Source organism: Anguilla anguilla, chromosome 19 (assembly GCF_013347855.1).
Source record: "Anguilla anguilla isolate fAngAng1 chromosome 19, fAngAng1.pri, whole genome shotgun sequence".
Lineage (NCBI taxonomy): Eukaryota > Metazoa > Chordata > Actinopteri > Anguilliformes > Anguillidae > Anguilla > Anguilla anguilla.
The window spans coordinates 3070177-3085466 of record NC_049219.1 but is presented as its reverse complement, the minus strand read 5'-3'; the positions used below and the strand labels follow the sequence as shown (position 1 = coordinate 3085466).

At 42.4% G+C, this 15290-nt stretch overlaps 1 protein-coding gene across 1 annotated transcript in view; it reads right to left on the bottom strand.

The window, feature by feature from the left end:
- The window catches only part of LOC118218884 (NACHT, LRR and PYD domains-containing protein 12-like), a 36799-nt gene extending 21732 nt beyond the window's left edge, over positions 1-15067 (bottom strand). Inside the window, exons 1-6 of the mRNA XM_035401611.1 lie at positions 14963-15067; positions 12393-12462; positions 8499-8838; positions 5815-7618; positions 3672-3845; positions 868-1041 (exon numbers count right to left, since the gene is read on the bottom strand). Of these exons, the coding sequence (XP_035257502.1) occupies positions 868-1041; positions 3672-3845; positions 5815-7618; positions 8499-8838; positions 12393-12462; positions 14963-15027 (2627 nt within the window). The 5' untranslated portion in view covers positions 15028-15067. The remainder of the gene's footprint in view (positions 1-867; positions 1042-3671; positions 3846-5814; positions 7619-8498; positions 8839-12392; positions 12463-14962) is intronic.
- Between the last annotated feature and the right edge of the window lie 223 nt (positions 15068-15290).

Sequence of the window (15290 nt, the reverse complement as noted above, 5' to 3'; positions counted from 1 at the left end):
GCACGTTCCTCATACTTCTCTACTTTAATAGATTAAAATAGACACAATCCTAGGCACCTGTTTAACACTGTTGCCAGACTGACCAAGAATCAAGTTGATCCATGTGCCTCAATATCATTTAGTAGCAATGACTTCATGAATTTCTTTGATGACAAAATTATAAAAATTAGGGGCAAGATTCAAAGTTCTCCTACCACCCCTCATATAGGGTCTGCCCTTCCATCCGCTCAACGCATGGATGCAGAATCTTCAGAAGAATCTTCAGAAAGACAGGCGGCCTATCTGAACTCTTGTGCTCCAATAGATCTCATGGAGTTTAATGCCATAGTTAATTCCTCAAAATCTTCTACTTGTCTTCTAGACCCTATCCCTAAGAAGCTTTTCAGTGCAAAATTTTGGGTCTGACTAAATTATGTGCTGCTGCACCTGAATGAAAAAGTTAGGCGCACCAGTGCAACCAATGTAAAAAGTTAGTCTGGAGCCCTGTAAAACCAAGGAAGTTATACTTATTTTATACAATACCTTTGTCATACCTCACTTACAGAATTGTGTGCAGTTCTGGGGACTGTACTACAAGAAAGATATAGAGGATCTGGAAAAGGTAGAAATAAGGGAAACCAAACTGGTTCCTGGTATGAAAGATAAAAGTTTTGAGGAAAGACTTCAGATGCTTAACTTCTTCAAGCTTAGTAAAAGTAGACTCATGGTTATTTGATTGAGTCTTTTAAATTCATAAAGGGGATCAACAAAGTGAACTACAAGAAATTCTTCAGGTTCAGCTCTCTGTTCAACCCTATTTTTCACTGCACAGATCCATAATCACTAATTCTATTTAATTAAGGTCACACAGTGCACAGCACAACTCACCCCAGTGTCTGTAGTTTACAGTTTGGACTCATCAGTCCAGCACAGAGCAGCTTCACTCCTGAATCTCCCAGGTTATTGTTGCTGAGGTCCAGATCTCTCAGGGGTGAGTTTGATGACTGAAGAGCTGAGGCCACAATTTCACAGGACTTCTCTGTGAGGTCACAGTAATTCAGTCTGCAAAGAAGGGTTTATATATAATTATATGATTAAATAGCGCAATATACTGTAAAATCTGATATGTGCAATGTAACAGTAATCGCGAGTGATTGAAGAGTGATGTTGAGGATTTTAAGTTTGTGATGCTCTGAGGACGTTCTTTGCTACAATCTCCAACTGCAGCACTTTGGGCCTGAGAATTAGACGTCCTGTTGGACAGAACTCTGACAGTTCTACAGATGAAATTCTTACCCAAATGCCCCCCTTTCTTCTGGCATTTGGCACAGATACAACCAAAATAAAAAGAAATAACATCTCTCAGAGTGGATAGTGAGTTAGGCTCTGCTTCTTTACTTTTGCTGGTAACTGTGACTAACTACTCACAGCATTGCAAGCCAACACACAGCCAGCACAATACAAAAGCCAGATTCACTTTAGAAACAGGAATGCAAAAAAGTGATCTGTTCACATGTAACCAGGTACTGTAGCGCAGTCTGTCTGTTTTGCTGAGGTTATATATAACCATGTAGTGCAGTCTGTCTGTTCTGCTGGTGTTACATATAACCAGGTAGTGAAACCAAAGCTATGTAGGAACTGTTAATGATCTCTTTGAGTTCCTTTTGTTGGAATAGTGATACATTTGATGGTGCTGTCCAAGGAGACACCATTTAGCTTTTCCAGGCTTTAGGAAACTTCAGAACCTTGTACAGGCCAGATTTTAGCCCGAGATAAGCCACAGAATTACCTCAAAAACAGGCACTTTAACAGTCCCCTGAGAAGACCTCACCCTGACACCCATTATATCATACAATTCCTCTACCTTCCTGTTTTCACTCTGTCTACAGGCACTATTGGATTCTGGGTCAGCCTACACCAGAATAAAGCAGAGACCAGGGTGGCACTACTGGCCTTGTAACATGGTGCATTTACTGCCTGAACTAATCTCACAATACAGTAACACAAACATTTCATTCATAACCACACTTGCCTCTCTCAAACCAAACCCAGCATTACATTAATCAATGTTGAAAAAATACCTCATCTTCTTGAACAATGGAAGAGGGGTACAGACTGAGCAGGCACTGACTGACATTTAAAAGGAGGGATTCTTTTTTCTACACAAACACAGTTCAAACTACTTCACCAAACTAAGTTAGATAAGAATAAGTGTAACACTTGTGTTTACTTATTTGCTGATTTCTTTTCCAGCCTGGTTGTTAATTCAGATAAAGTAGTAATTGTAGGGGACTTCAATATTCACGTGGATAGTGAAAGTGATCCTCTCAGATCAGCACTCTTGTCTATCATTGAATCTATTGGCTTCGATCAACATATACATCAGTCCACACATTCTCATAACCATACTCTTGATCTGGTCTTAACTTATGATACAGAAATAGCAAATATAGCAGTTATGCCTAAAAACCCTGTGCTATCAGACCATTATTTAATTACTTTCCAACTTTCACAAGTCTGTCATGTGTCACCAGATCCTTCATTCTACGTTAGCTGTAAGCTTTCCTCCAGGACTGCAAATGCTTTTATTAATGAGCTCCCAGGCTCATTTGTGCACTGTGGGGATTTTCTTGGCTCCCACCCAAACACATACAAAAATGCAAGCATTAGCTCAATTGATCAGCTGACAGACAATACAAATTACGTACTTTCCAGAACCCTGGATACTCTCGCACCTCTTAAGAAGAGGAAAGTCCGCTATAAGAAATTAGCACCCTGGTACAATGACCATACTTGTGCTCTCAGGCAAGCTTCACGCCAACTTGAGCGCAAATGGCGTTCTACTAAATTGCAGGTATTCCTCCAGGACTGGAAAGACAGTCTACTAACTTATAAACATGCCCTCTCCACAGCACGTTCCTCATACTTCTCTACTTTAATAGATTAAAATAGACACAATCCTAGGCACCTGTTTAACACTGTTGCCAGACTGACCAAGAATCAAGTTGATCCATGTGCCTCAATATCATTTAGTAGCAATGACTTCATGAATTTCTTTGATGACAAAATTATAAAAATTAGGGGCAAGATTCAAAGTTCTCCTACCACCCCTCATATAGGGTCTGCCCTTCCATCCACTCAACGCATGGATGCAGAATCTTCAGAAGAATCTTCAGAAAGACAGGCGGCCTATCTGAACTCTTGTGCTCCAATAGATCTCATGGAGTTTAATGCCATAGTTAATTCCTCAAAATCTTCTACTTGTCTTCTAGACCCTATCCCTAAGAAGCTTTTCAGTGCAAAATTTTGGGTCTGACTAAATTATGTGCTGCTGCACCTGAATGAAAAAGTTACAGACCTCACTTACAGAATTGTGTGCAGTTCTGGGGACTGTACTACAAGAAAGATATAGAGGATCTGGAAAAGGTAGAAAGAAGGGAAACCAAACTGGTTCCTGGTATGAAAGATAAAAGTTTTGAGGAAAGACTGCAGATGCTTAACTTCTTCAAGCTTAGTAAAAGTAGACTCATGGTTATTTGATTGAGTCTTTTAAATTCATAAAGGGGATCAACAAAGTGAACTACAAGAAATTCTTCAGGTTCAGCTCTCTGTTCAACCCTATTTTTCACTGCACAGATCCATAATCACTAATTCTATTTAATTAAGGTCACACCGTGCACAGCACAACTCACCCCAGTGTCTGTAGTTTACAGTTTGGACTCATCAGTGCAGCACAGAGCAGCTTCACTCCTGAATCTCCCAGGTTATTGTTGCTGAGGTCCAGATCTCTCAGGGGTGAGTTTGATGACTGAAGAGCTGAGGCCACAATTTCACAGGACTTCTCTGTGAGGTCACAGTAATTCAGTCTGCAAAGAAGGGTTTATATATAATTATATGATTAAATAGCGCAATATACTGTAAAATCTGATATGTGCAATGTAACAGTAATCGCGAGTGATTGAAGAGTGATGTTGAGGATTTTAAGTTTGTGATGCTCTGAGGACGTTCTTTGCTACAATCTCCAACTGCAGCACTTTGGGCCTGAGAATTAGGCTAGACGTCCTGTTGGACAGAACTCTGACAGTTCTACAGATGAAATTCTTACCCAAATGCCCCCCTTTCTTCTGGCATTTGGCACAGATACAACCAAAATAAAAAGAAATAACATCTCTCAGAGTGGATAGTGAGTTAGGCTCTGCTTCTTTACTTTTGCTGGTAACTGTGACTAACTACTCACAGCATTGCAAGCCAACACACAGCCAGCACAATACAAAAGCCAGATTCACTTTAGAAACAGGAATGCAAAAAAGTGATCTGTTCACATGTAACCAGGTTCTGTAGCGCAGTCTGTCTGTTTTGCTGAGGTTATATATAACCATGTAGTGCAGTCTGTCTGTTCTGCTGGTGTTACATATAACCAGGTAGTGAAACCAAAGCTATGTAGGAACTGTTAATGATGCCTTTGAGTTCATTTTGGAATAGTGATACATTTGATGGTGCTGTCCAAGGAAACAACTTTTTCCAGGGTTTAGGAAACTTCTGAACCTTGTACAGGTCAGACTTTAGCCTGAGATAAGCCACAGAATTACCTCAAAAACAGGCACTTTAACAGTCCCCTGAGAAGACCTCACCCTGACACCCCTTATATCCTACAATTCCTCTACCTTCCTGTTTTAACTCTGTCTACAGGCACTATTGGATACTGGGTCAGCCTACACCAGAATAAAGCACAGACCAGGGTGGTACTACTGGCCTTGTAACATGGTGCATTTACTGTCTGACCTAATCTCACAATACAGTAACACAAACATTTCATTCACAACCACACTTGCCTCTCCCAAACCAAACCCAGCATTACATTAATCATAATGTTGAAAAAATATCTCATCTTCATGAACAATGTAAGAGGGGTACAGACTGAGCAGGCTCTCTCTGGTCATCTCCCACTCACAAATTATCTATGCATGGACTAGGGATAAAAGGGGATTCTTCCCCCTTTTTAAAAAACATGGATTTGATTCAATCAACATTTGTCCTTAACTGACTGACATTTCAAAGGAGGGATTCTTTTTTTCTACACAAACACAGTTCGAACTACTTCCCCAAACGGAGTTAGATAAGAATAAGTGTAAAACTTGTGTTTACTTGTCCAAATCAAAGTTAAGGACACATGTTAGTTCAATAAAGACCATAGTGTTGGCCTGTAAAGCAAAAGTGAGCCTTTGATCTTGTGCCATTTGCCTGGCTTCTCAGCTGTGCCTTTTATGATCACAGTCTTGGATCTCTGGTCTTGATTCTTTAGCTGCTTATTTTACCATCCTGGGTCACAGTGGGACAGACAAGCTGTGATTCTGCGGTCCCTTTCATTCATTTTTTTCACAATTATATTATTTATTTTCCTTGTCCATCTAATTTTGTGTAAAGGAAGTGTAGCTTGTATTTTTTTATTTGATGGGGAATATGTTCATATTAATACTGTAACATACTATACCCTCCCTTCATTTAAATCTGCGAGTTGTATGTTTGGACCATTATTGATCCATCACATTGGTTTGCCTAACAAGGAATTCATGATGTATTTAATAACTGGTATCTTTAATGATAATATGTAAATTAAATCTAATAAAATACATTTTACATGTTGGATTCATTTTTTACATTTGATGCCACTTCTGTATTCATTAAATGAGGGCACAATCTGTTAAAATAGCTTGACTCAAAAATCATAATTCTCACTTGCCTGACAATTTTATTGTATTCTATTTTCACTTTAACTATGAAGTGTTTATAAAAACATGCTATCATTATCTACTTTAATAATTACATAATACTCACATGGCCTTCCTGCAGTTCCCAAGTACTGGTAGCAGTCTCTGATAACCTGCTGCTGATGTGTTGTAGGTCTTCAAGTCAAACTCATCTAGGATCTCCTCTGACATCAGTAACACAAAGGCCAGGGCTGAGCATTGGTGTGGTTCCAGCTTTTCATTAGAGAGTTTTCCTGATCTCTGGAAATTCTTGATTTCCTCCACTAGAGAGTTGTCATTCAGTTCATTGAGACAGTGGAAAAGATTTATGGTCCTTTCTGCTGAAGATTCATCTTCGATCTTTGTCCTAATGTACTGGACTGTTCCCTTAATGCTCTGTGAACTGCTTCTTGTCTTTGTCAGTATTCCTCCTAATAGAGTCTGAATGGAGTCCAGAGAGAGGCCTAGAAGGAATCTGAGGAAAAGGTCCAGGTGTCCATTCTTACTCTCTAAGGCCAGATCCACTGCAGTCCTGTGTAACTCAGACAGCTGCACTTTTACTCTGCGTCTGCGAGGTTTGTTGTTTTGTTGTTTTGTTGCTCTGAGTACATTTCTGTTCTTATGAACACATGAATGAAACACAAACAAGGCAGCCAGATACTCCTGAATGCTCAGATGCACAAAGCAGTAGACCTTCTCCTCACTCAACCCACACTCCTCTTTAAAGATCTCTGTGCACACCCCAGAGTACACTGAAGCTTCACTGACATCAATGCTCATCTCTCTCAGGTCCTCTTCATAGAATATCAGATTGCCCCTTTCCAGCTGTAGTAAAGCCAGCCACCCCAGTTTCAGGATGATTTTTGTATTTGATGCTGACTTTTTCTTTGGGGTTGTCTCATTGGTGCCATGATACTTCTCATTCTTCACATTAGTCTGAATGAGCAGGAAGTGTGTGTACATTTCAGTCAGAGTTTTGGGCAGGTCTCCACTCACTTTATCCAACATTGTCTCCAGAACAGTAGCAGAAATCCAACAGAAGACTGGTATGTGACACATGATGTAGAGACTCCTGGATGACTTTATGTGTGAGATAATTTTGCTAGCCTTGTTCCGATCTCCGATTCTCTTCCTGAAGTACTCCTCCTTCTGTGGGTCATTGAATCCTCGTACCTCTGTCACCTGGTGGACGCACCCAGGAGGGATCTGATTGGCTGCTGCGGGTCGGGAGGTGATCCAGAGGAGGGCAGAGGGAAGCAGATTCCCCTTAATGAGGTTGGTCAGCAGCACATCCAATGATGATGACTCTGTTATATCACAGCAGATCTCATTGCTTTGGAAATCTAGAGGAAGTCGACACTCATCCAGACCATCAAAGATGAACACAACTTTGACTTCATCATCTTCAAAACTTTTGATCTCTTTCAGTTGTGGAAAGTATTGCTGCAGAAGTTCCATGAGACTAAATTCTCTCTCCTTTTTCAGATTCAGATCTCGGAAAGGAAGAGTGAAGATGAAATCAATGTCCTGATTGGCTTTTCCATCTGCCCAGTCCAGAATGAACTTCTGCACAGAGACTGTTTTCCCAATGCCAGCGATGCCCTTAGTAAGCACGGTTCTGATTGGTTTCTCTTGTCTAGGTGAAGGCTTAAAGATGTCATTGCAGATGATTGCAGTCTCATGTGTGGTTTGTCTCTTCGATGCCATCTCAATCTGTCTGATCTCATGTTCATCATTGACCCCCCTACTTCCCCCCTCTGTGATGTAGAGCTCTGTATAGATCTCATTGAGGAGGGTCTGGTGGCCCTGCTTTGCTAAACCTTCAAATATGCATTCAAACCTCTTCTTCAGATGAGTTTTCAGTGCCTGCTGGGCTCTTTCTTTGAATTCATCTGAGGAGAGGAAATATGAGAACCAATGTTTAAAATAACAGAAATAGACAAAAAATACTTATGCAGAAAGTTTTCACAATGTTTTACACAGCTCTCAAAGTGTTGCACATTAAGTTGTAGCTATACATATGTAGTCAAATTGTAACTAATTTGGTAACAAGAGGTTATTACTGATTAACGCCAATGTAGGAAACATGGAACAGTTAACAATATTTTTGATTACACATGCGAAACAAAGCCAGCCCTGTTACATCTCTTCTGTTAATATGAAATAATTCTGTATCATGAGGACACATTGTGAAATTAACAGGCAAGGTTTACTTGTTATGTATCATGAAGATATGCCCTATATGCTATAACTGCACCTTCAAGTAGTGTTGCCCATACCTCTAGTAGTGTTTCACACTTCTCACAAACTGTTGTACACACAACAATGAAAACATAAAAACGATTCATTTCCATTTCAACATTCAATTTCTTAATTGTTCATAATATGATGAGTCTTTAAGGTAAATATGGTCTTCATGGGTCATGCAGTAATTTAATTATCTTATAATTATTATGATCGGTGGACAGTGGTTTAGTAACTGGCTTTTGATCCCAAGGCTCCTGGTTTTAAAGTCTTTCGGAAACATTTAATCTCATGTGCATTTGCTTGCCCCCATTATTACTGCTGGATGCTATATTTGAATTGAAATGCCTTCCTGTGCATGTTGTGTGTGATGTTTTTTTATATGCAAGACTGTTGATGTAAAACACTATTATCAAAGTGTGAATACTATAAATCAGTACTCTGTTATTTTGTACTATTTTTATATTTGCTGGCTAAACTCATTTCAGCATTCTAATAGCCACAGTAGCAATGAGAGAAAATTCTTACTGTGCTGCTCGTCTCTCTCCAGTGGGTCAGTGACATCCTTCTTCTTCATGTTCCTCAGGATATGGAGTGTGATCTTCAGAGACTCCTCAATGCCACAGGTCTCCAGCATCTTCTCAACTATGTACAAGGCCTCAGGATCCTCCTGCCCTCTCTCAGTGCATTCTGGGTAATCAGCAATTTGATCACTCTTGAACACTTCCTTGATCTTCATAAGCTTATCCAGTACAGAAGGATCTTCAGAAAGACTATTAAAGCATTCTGGGCAACCCTGACTCAGATGACTCTGAAACAGTTTCAACTTTTCAGTCTTCTTCAGCTTCATCAGAGTGCGCAGGAGAGACTGAAATAAACACATTTAGAGGTGTGCTGTATCAGAGTAAAATAAATACATGAAGAGGGTATGCTGTCTCAGTGAGAAATAAACACAAGAAGAGATGTGCTGTATCAGTGTGAAATAAACACATGAAGAGGTGTGCTGTATCAGAGTGAAATAAACACATGAAGAGGGTGTGCTGTCTCCGTGTGAAATAAACACATGAAGTGGGTTGCTGTATCAGAGCCATGGAAACAAAGCCTTGCTTTATTATGGATGGCAGTGTAGTATAATGGGTAAGGAGCTGGGCTTGTCAGAGGTTTGAATCCCAGGTAGGACACTGCTGTTGTACCCTTGAGCAAGGTACTTAACCTGCATTGCTTCAGTTCATATCCAGCCGTATAAAAGGAAGCAATGTAAATGCTGTGTAAAAAGTTGTGTAAGTCGCTCTGAATAAGAGTGACTGCTAAATGCCTGCAATGTCTCGTGTTTTCTCTTGTAGGAAGGCCAGAACAGGAAAAGATACTTTAGAACACAACATGCAGCAGGTCTAAAGCCTATATTCGAAATGCAGCTTTTGCTCCTGATTTATGTTTTTTAGGGACACTACTTGTGATGAATCACGAATGTCCTTGGAATAATTTAGTTGTTGAGTTGAATTAAGTTTCTCAGTGCAACACATTTATGCTACATTAATTATACATTAATGCTAACTATACAAACTGAGTGCTGAGTGTCCATTCTACCAGCCCCGGGAGTTTCCGCAGTGATCACTAGGGCCGTTTACATTCCACCACAAGCGGACACGACGAGGCTTTGTCGGTGTTACATGATGTGCTAAGCGGACTGCAGACCAAGCACCCAGACACTGCCCTCATCGTGGCAGGGGACTTCAACAAGGCACACCTTAAAAAAGTTATGCCAAACCTTTACCAACACGTCAAATGTCCTACCCGAAAGGACAAGATACTTGATCACTGCTATTCACCGTTCAAGGAGGGCTACAAGGCTACCTCTCTACCATCATTTGGCAAATCAGACCATGCCGCCATCTTCCTGATAACAGAATACAAACAACGGATGGTACGGGAAGAGGTGGTGTCGCGAGAGGTCAAGCGCTGGACCGCCCAATCAGAGGCCACTCTACAGGACGCGCTGGATGACGTCGACTGGGACAGGTTCCAGTCCACCTCTGATGACGTCAACGTGTTTACGAAAGTGGTGACCGGCTTCATTACAACGGTGGTGGACAAAGTTATCCCCACGGTGAAAGTTAAGTGTTTTCCTAACCAGAAACCGTGGGGTGACAGATCCATCCGCGTTGCTCTGAACGCACGCACCACTGCCTATAACAGGGGACTGGTGTCTGGGGACATGACGGAGTACAAGGCGGTGTCCTACAGGCTGAGGCGAGCAATCAAGGATGCAAAGCATCACTACAAGGACAGAGTGGAGCTGAACTCTTTTTATGCACGTTTAAAGGCTAACAATGCTAACATTAGCCCGGCGGCTAGCACAGTTAGCGTGTATAACACAAGTTCCCCCCCTGGAGCTGCAAGCTCACTCATCCTGTCAGAGCACTATGTGAGGGGAGCCTTGAAATGGGTGGACACCAGGAAAGCAGCAGCGCCAGACGGAATCTCCGGACAAGACCTGCGCTGATCTCCTGGCTCCTGTGTTCATCACCATAATCAACTTCTCCCTGGCCCAGTCCGTGGTCCCCACATGCCTCAAGAGGTCCACCATTGTCCCTGTACCCAAGAACGCTTCCCCAGCCTGCCTGAATGACTACCGCCCGGTAGCACTCACCTCGGTGGTGATGAAGTGCTTTGAGAGGCTAGTCAAGGACTACATCTGCTCCTCTCTTCCCAGCACCATAGACCCTCTGCAGTTTGCTTACCGCCCCAAAAGATCCACGGACGATGCAGTCTGTCAGGTTCTGCATGCCACTCTCTCTCACCTCGACAACAGAGGGGGGGCTATGTAAGATTGCCGTTCATTTATTTCAGCTCAGCTTTCAATACCATAGTCCCCTCCAGACTGGCTGCTAAACTGACTGACCTGGGACTGAACACCTCCGTTTGTGCCTGGATACTGGATTTCCTGGCCGCCAGACCCCAGGTGGTTAGAGTGGGTAAGCACACCTCAAACCCCCTCACCCTCAGCACTGGAGTCCCCCAGGGGTGTGTGTTGAGCCCTCTGCTGTACTCCCTATACACACATGACTGTGTGGCCAGGTTTGAGTCCAACACCATCGTCAAGTTTGCTGACGACACAGTGGTGGTAGGCCCGATCACGAACGACGAGGAGAAGGCCTATCTCCAGGAGGTGGCAGACCTGTCACTGTGGTGCCAGGACAACCGTCTCTTCCTGAACGTCAGCAAAACCAAGGAGATGGTGGTGTACTTCTGTAAGAAGAAACGGCTGAGGACCGACACCCCTCTACAGATCAATGGGTCACCGGTAGAGAGGGTGAGCAATTTCAAATACCTCGGTGTCCACATCACAGAGGACTTGACATGGACACTGCACACCGACACTGTGGTGAGAAAGGCAAGGCAGCGCCTGTATCACCTCAGACAGCTGAGGAAGTTCAGAGTCTCCAAGAAGATCCTGAAAACCTTCTACTCTGCAACCATTGAGAAAATCCTGCTGGGGAACATCACCGTCTGGTACGGGAACTGCTTCTCTCTGGACCGGAGAGCCCTGCAGAGGGTGGTGCGGTCAGCAGAGCGTACCATGGGGACCACACTCCCCACTCTGCAGGACCTGTAACCCAGGAGGTGCTTAAGCAGAGCAAAGAGGATTATGAAGGACTTTTTCCATCGCAACGACGGACTGTTTGAGCTGCTGTGGTCAGGCAAACGCCTACGCAGCCACAGGACCAGCACTGAGAGACTTAGGAGGAGCTTCCTCCCTCAGGACATCAGTGCTTTTAACTGCACTGCCTGGACAACTGTCCTGAAATAGTATTTTCACATCAAGCACATAGCACCTTTACCTCAATGTACACTGCAGCACCTTACCGTCCGACGGTTTACTTTGTATTTTTCTTTTTTCTTTACTGTACTTATTGTAAGATATATCATAGGTTGCACTGCTTCCAATGACTTAATTTAGGACTTATATTAGGACTTAGCTTTTTTCACTTATTTGTATTGCTCGTATTTATTAAATATCTGCTCTTTATAGTCTTCTCTCTTTTAATTTGTATTGATATCTTCTATTATTTTATATTATTAGCATTATTATTATTATTATTTATTTATTTATTTATTATTTCTGCATATAATTATTATTGAAGCGTTATGTTGCACAGTCTACAAGGAGTTTGTCGCACCAGCATTTCACTATATGTATGTATATGCATGTGACAAATATAGCCTTTGAACTTCAAAACATTCTGTTTGGAGTCATCCACTGCCATCGTTTATGGATCCTAAAAAGGAATCCGGTCTATCTGTGAGACAAAGAGGGTCAGAGCACTCTACAACATTAATAAACCTGATTAGATATTCAATCTGATCGTCTGAAAATCATGTTAACTTCAAATATTGAAATAGAAAAAGAATATATCATACCTGTTTTGTGGAGAACAGTGTCTTTGAACTCATCTCATCTGAACGACTTAAATCCAGTGAGCAGTGAATCCTGTGAATAAATCATGAGACAAAACTTAGATAAACTATTTTACTGCAGCTCTAACTCACAGCACATGGAGACAGAGCTTCCAGTTAAACTCATCCTCTTACTGCAGGTCAAATTCAATACAAACTTGGTTCATTACCTTTGATCACCTATGAACTCTCCTCTGAAGTTGATTGGATAATGCATTGAACGGTCACTCATCATAGACAGAAAGCTGGGTGCAGGGGACCCAGCCCTATCTATCTGGACCCTGTGAACAAAACATGGAGACAGAGCTTCCAGTTAAACTCATTCTCTTACTGCAGCTCTAACACACAGCACATGGAGACGGAGCTTCCAGCTAAAATCATCCTCTTACTGCAGCTCTAACACACAGCACATGGAGACAGAGCTTCCAGTTAAACTCATACTCTTACTGCAGCTCTAACACACAGCACATGGAGACAGAGCTTCCAGTTAAACTCATCCTCTTACTGCAGCTCTAACTCACAGCACATGGAGACAGAGCTTCCAGTTAAACTCATCCTCATACTGTAGCTCTAACTCACAGTACGTGGAGACAGAGATTCCAGTTAAACTCATCCTCTTACTGCAACTCTAACTCACAGCACATGGAGATAGAGCTTCCAGTTAAACTCATCCTCTTACTAAAGCTCTAACTCACAGCACATGGAGATAGAGCATCCAGTTAAACTCATCCTCTTACTAAAGCTCTAACTCACAGCACATGGACACAGAGCTTCCAGCTAAACTCATCCTCTTACTGCAGCTCTAACTCACAGCACATGGAGACAGAGCTTCCAGTTAAACTCATCCTCTGACTGCAGCTATAACTCACAGCACATGGAGACAGAGCTTCCAGTTGAACTCATCCTCTTACTGCAGCTCTAACACACAGCACATGGAGACAGAGCTTCCAGCTAAAATCATCCTCTTACTAAAGCTCTAACACAAAGCACCTGGAGACAGAGCTTCCAGTTAAACTCATCCTCTTACTGCAGCTCTAACTCACAGCACATGGAGACAGAGCTTCCAGTTAAACTCATCCTCATACTGTAGCTCTAACTCAAAGTACGTGGAGACAGAGATTCCAGTTAAACTCATCCTCTTACTGCAACTCTAAATCACAGCACATGGAGATAGAGCTTCCAGTTAAACTCATCCTCTTACTAAAGCTCTAACTCACAGCACATGGAGATAGAGCTTCCAGTTAAACTCATCCTCTTACTGCAGCTCTAACTCACCGCACATGGAGACAAAGCTTCCAGTTAAACTCATCCTCTTGCTGCAGGTCTAATTCAATACGAACGTGGTTCATTACCTTTGATCACCTGTGAACTCTCCTCTGAAGTTGATTGGATAATGCATTGAACGGTCACTCTTCATAGACAGAAAGCTGGGTGCAGGGGACCCAGCCCTATCTATCTGGACCCTGTGAACAAAACATGGAGACAGAGCTTCCAGTTAAACTCATCCTCTTACTGCAGCTCTAACTCACAGCACATGGAGACAGAGCTTCCAGTTAAAATCATCCTCTTACTGCAGCTCTAACACACAGCACATGGAGACAGAGCTTCCAGTTAAACTCATACTCTTACTGCAGCTCTAACACACAGCACATGGAGACAGAGCTTCCAGTTAAACTCATCCTCTTACTGCAGCTCTAACTCACAGCACATGGAGACAGAGCTTCCAGTTAAACTCATCCTCATACTGTAGCTCTAACTCACAGTACGTGGAGACAGAGATTCCAGTTAAACTCATCCTCTTACTGCAACTCTAACTCACAGCACATGGAGATAGAGCTTCCAGTTAAACTCATCCTCTTACTAAAGCTCTAACTCACAGCACATGGAGATAGAGCATCCAGTTAAACTCATCCTCTTACTAAAGCTCTAACTCACAGCACATGGAGACAGAGCTTCCAGTTAAACTCATCCTCTAACTGCAGCTCTAACACACAACACATGGAGACAGAGCTTCCAGTTAAACTCATCCTCTTACTGCAGCTCTAACTCACAGCACATGGAGACAGAGCTTCCAGCTAAAATCATCCTCTTACTGCAGCTCTAACACACAGCACATGGAGACGGAGCTTCCAGCTAAAATTATCCTCTTACTAAAGCTCTAACACACAGCACATGGAGACAGAGCTTCCAGTTAAACTCATCCTCTTACTGCAGCACTAACACACAGCACATGGAGACAGAGCTTCCAGTTAAACTCATCCTCTTACTGTAGCTCTAACTCACAGCACATGGAGACAGAGCTTCCAGCTAAACTCATCCTCTTACTAAAGCTCTAACTCACAGCACCTGAAGACAGAGCTTCCAACTAAACTCATCATCTTACTGTAGCTCTAACTCACCGCACATGGAGACAGAGCTTCCAGTTAAACTCATCCTCTTACTGCAGCTCTAACTCACAGCACATGGAGACAAAGCTTCCAGTAAAACTCATCCTCTTGCTGCAGGTCTAATTCAATACGAACATAGTTCATTACCTTTGATCACCTGTGAACTCTCCTCTAAAGTCGATTGGACGATTCATTGAACGGTCACTCTTCATAGACAGACAGCTGGGTACAGGTGACCCAGCCCAATCTACCTGTACCCTGTGAAGAAAACATGGAGACAGAGCTTCCAGTTAAACTCATCCTCTTACTGCAGCTCTAACTAACAGCACAAGGAGACAGAGCTTCCAGTTAAAATCATCCTCTTACTGCAGCTCTAACTCACAGCACATGGAGACAGAGCTTCCAGTTAAACTCATACTCTTACTAAATCTCGAACTCACAGCACATGGAGACAGAGCTTCCAGTTAAACTCATC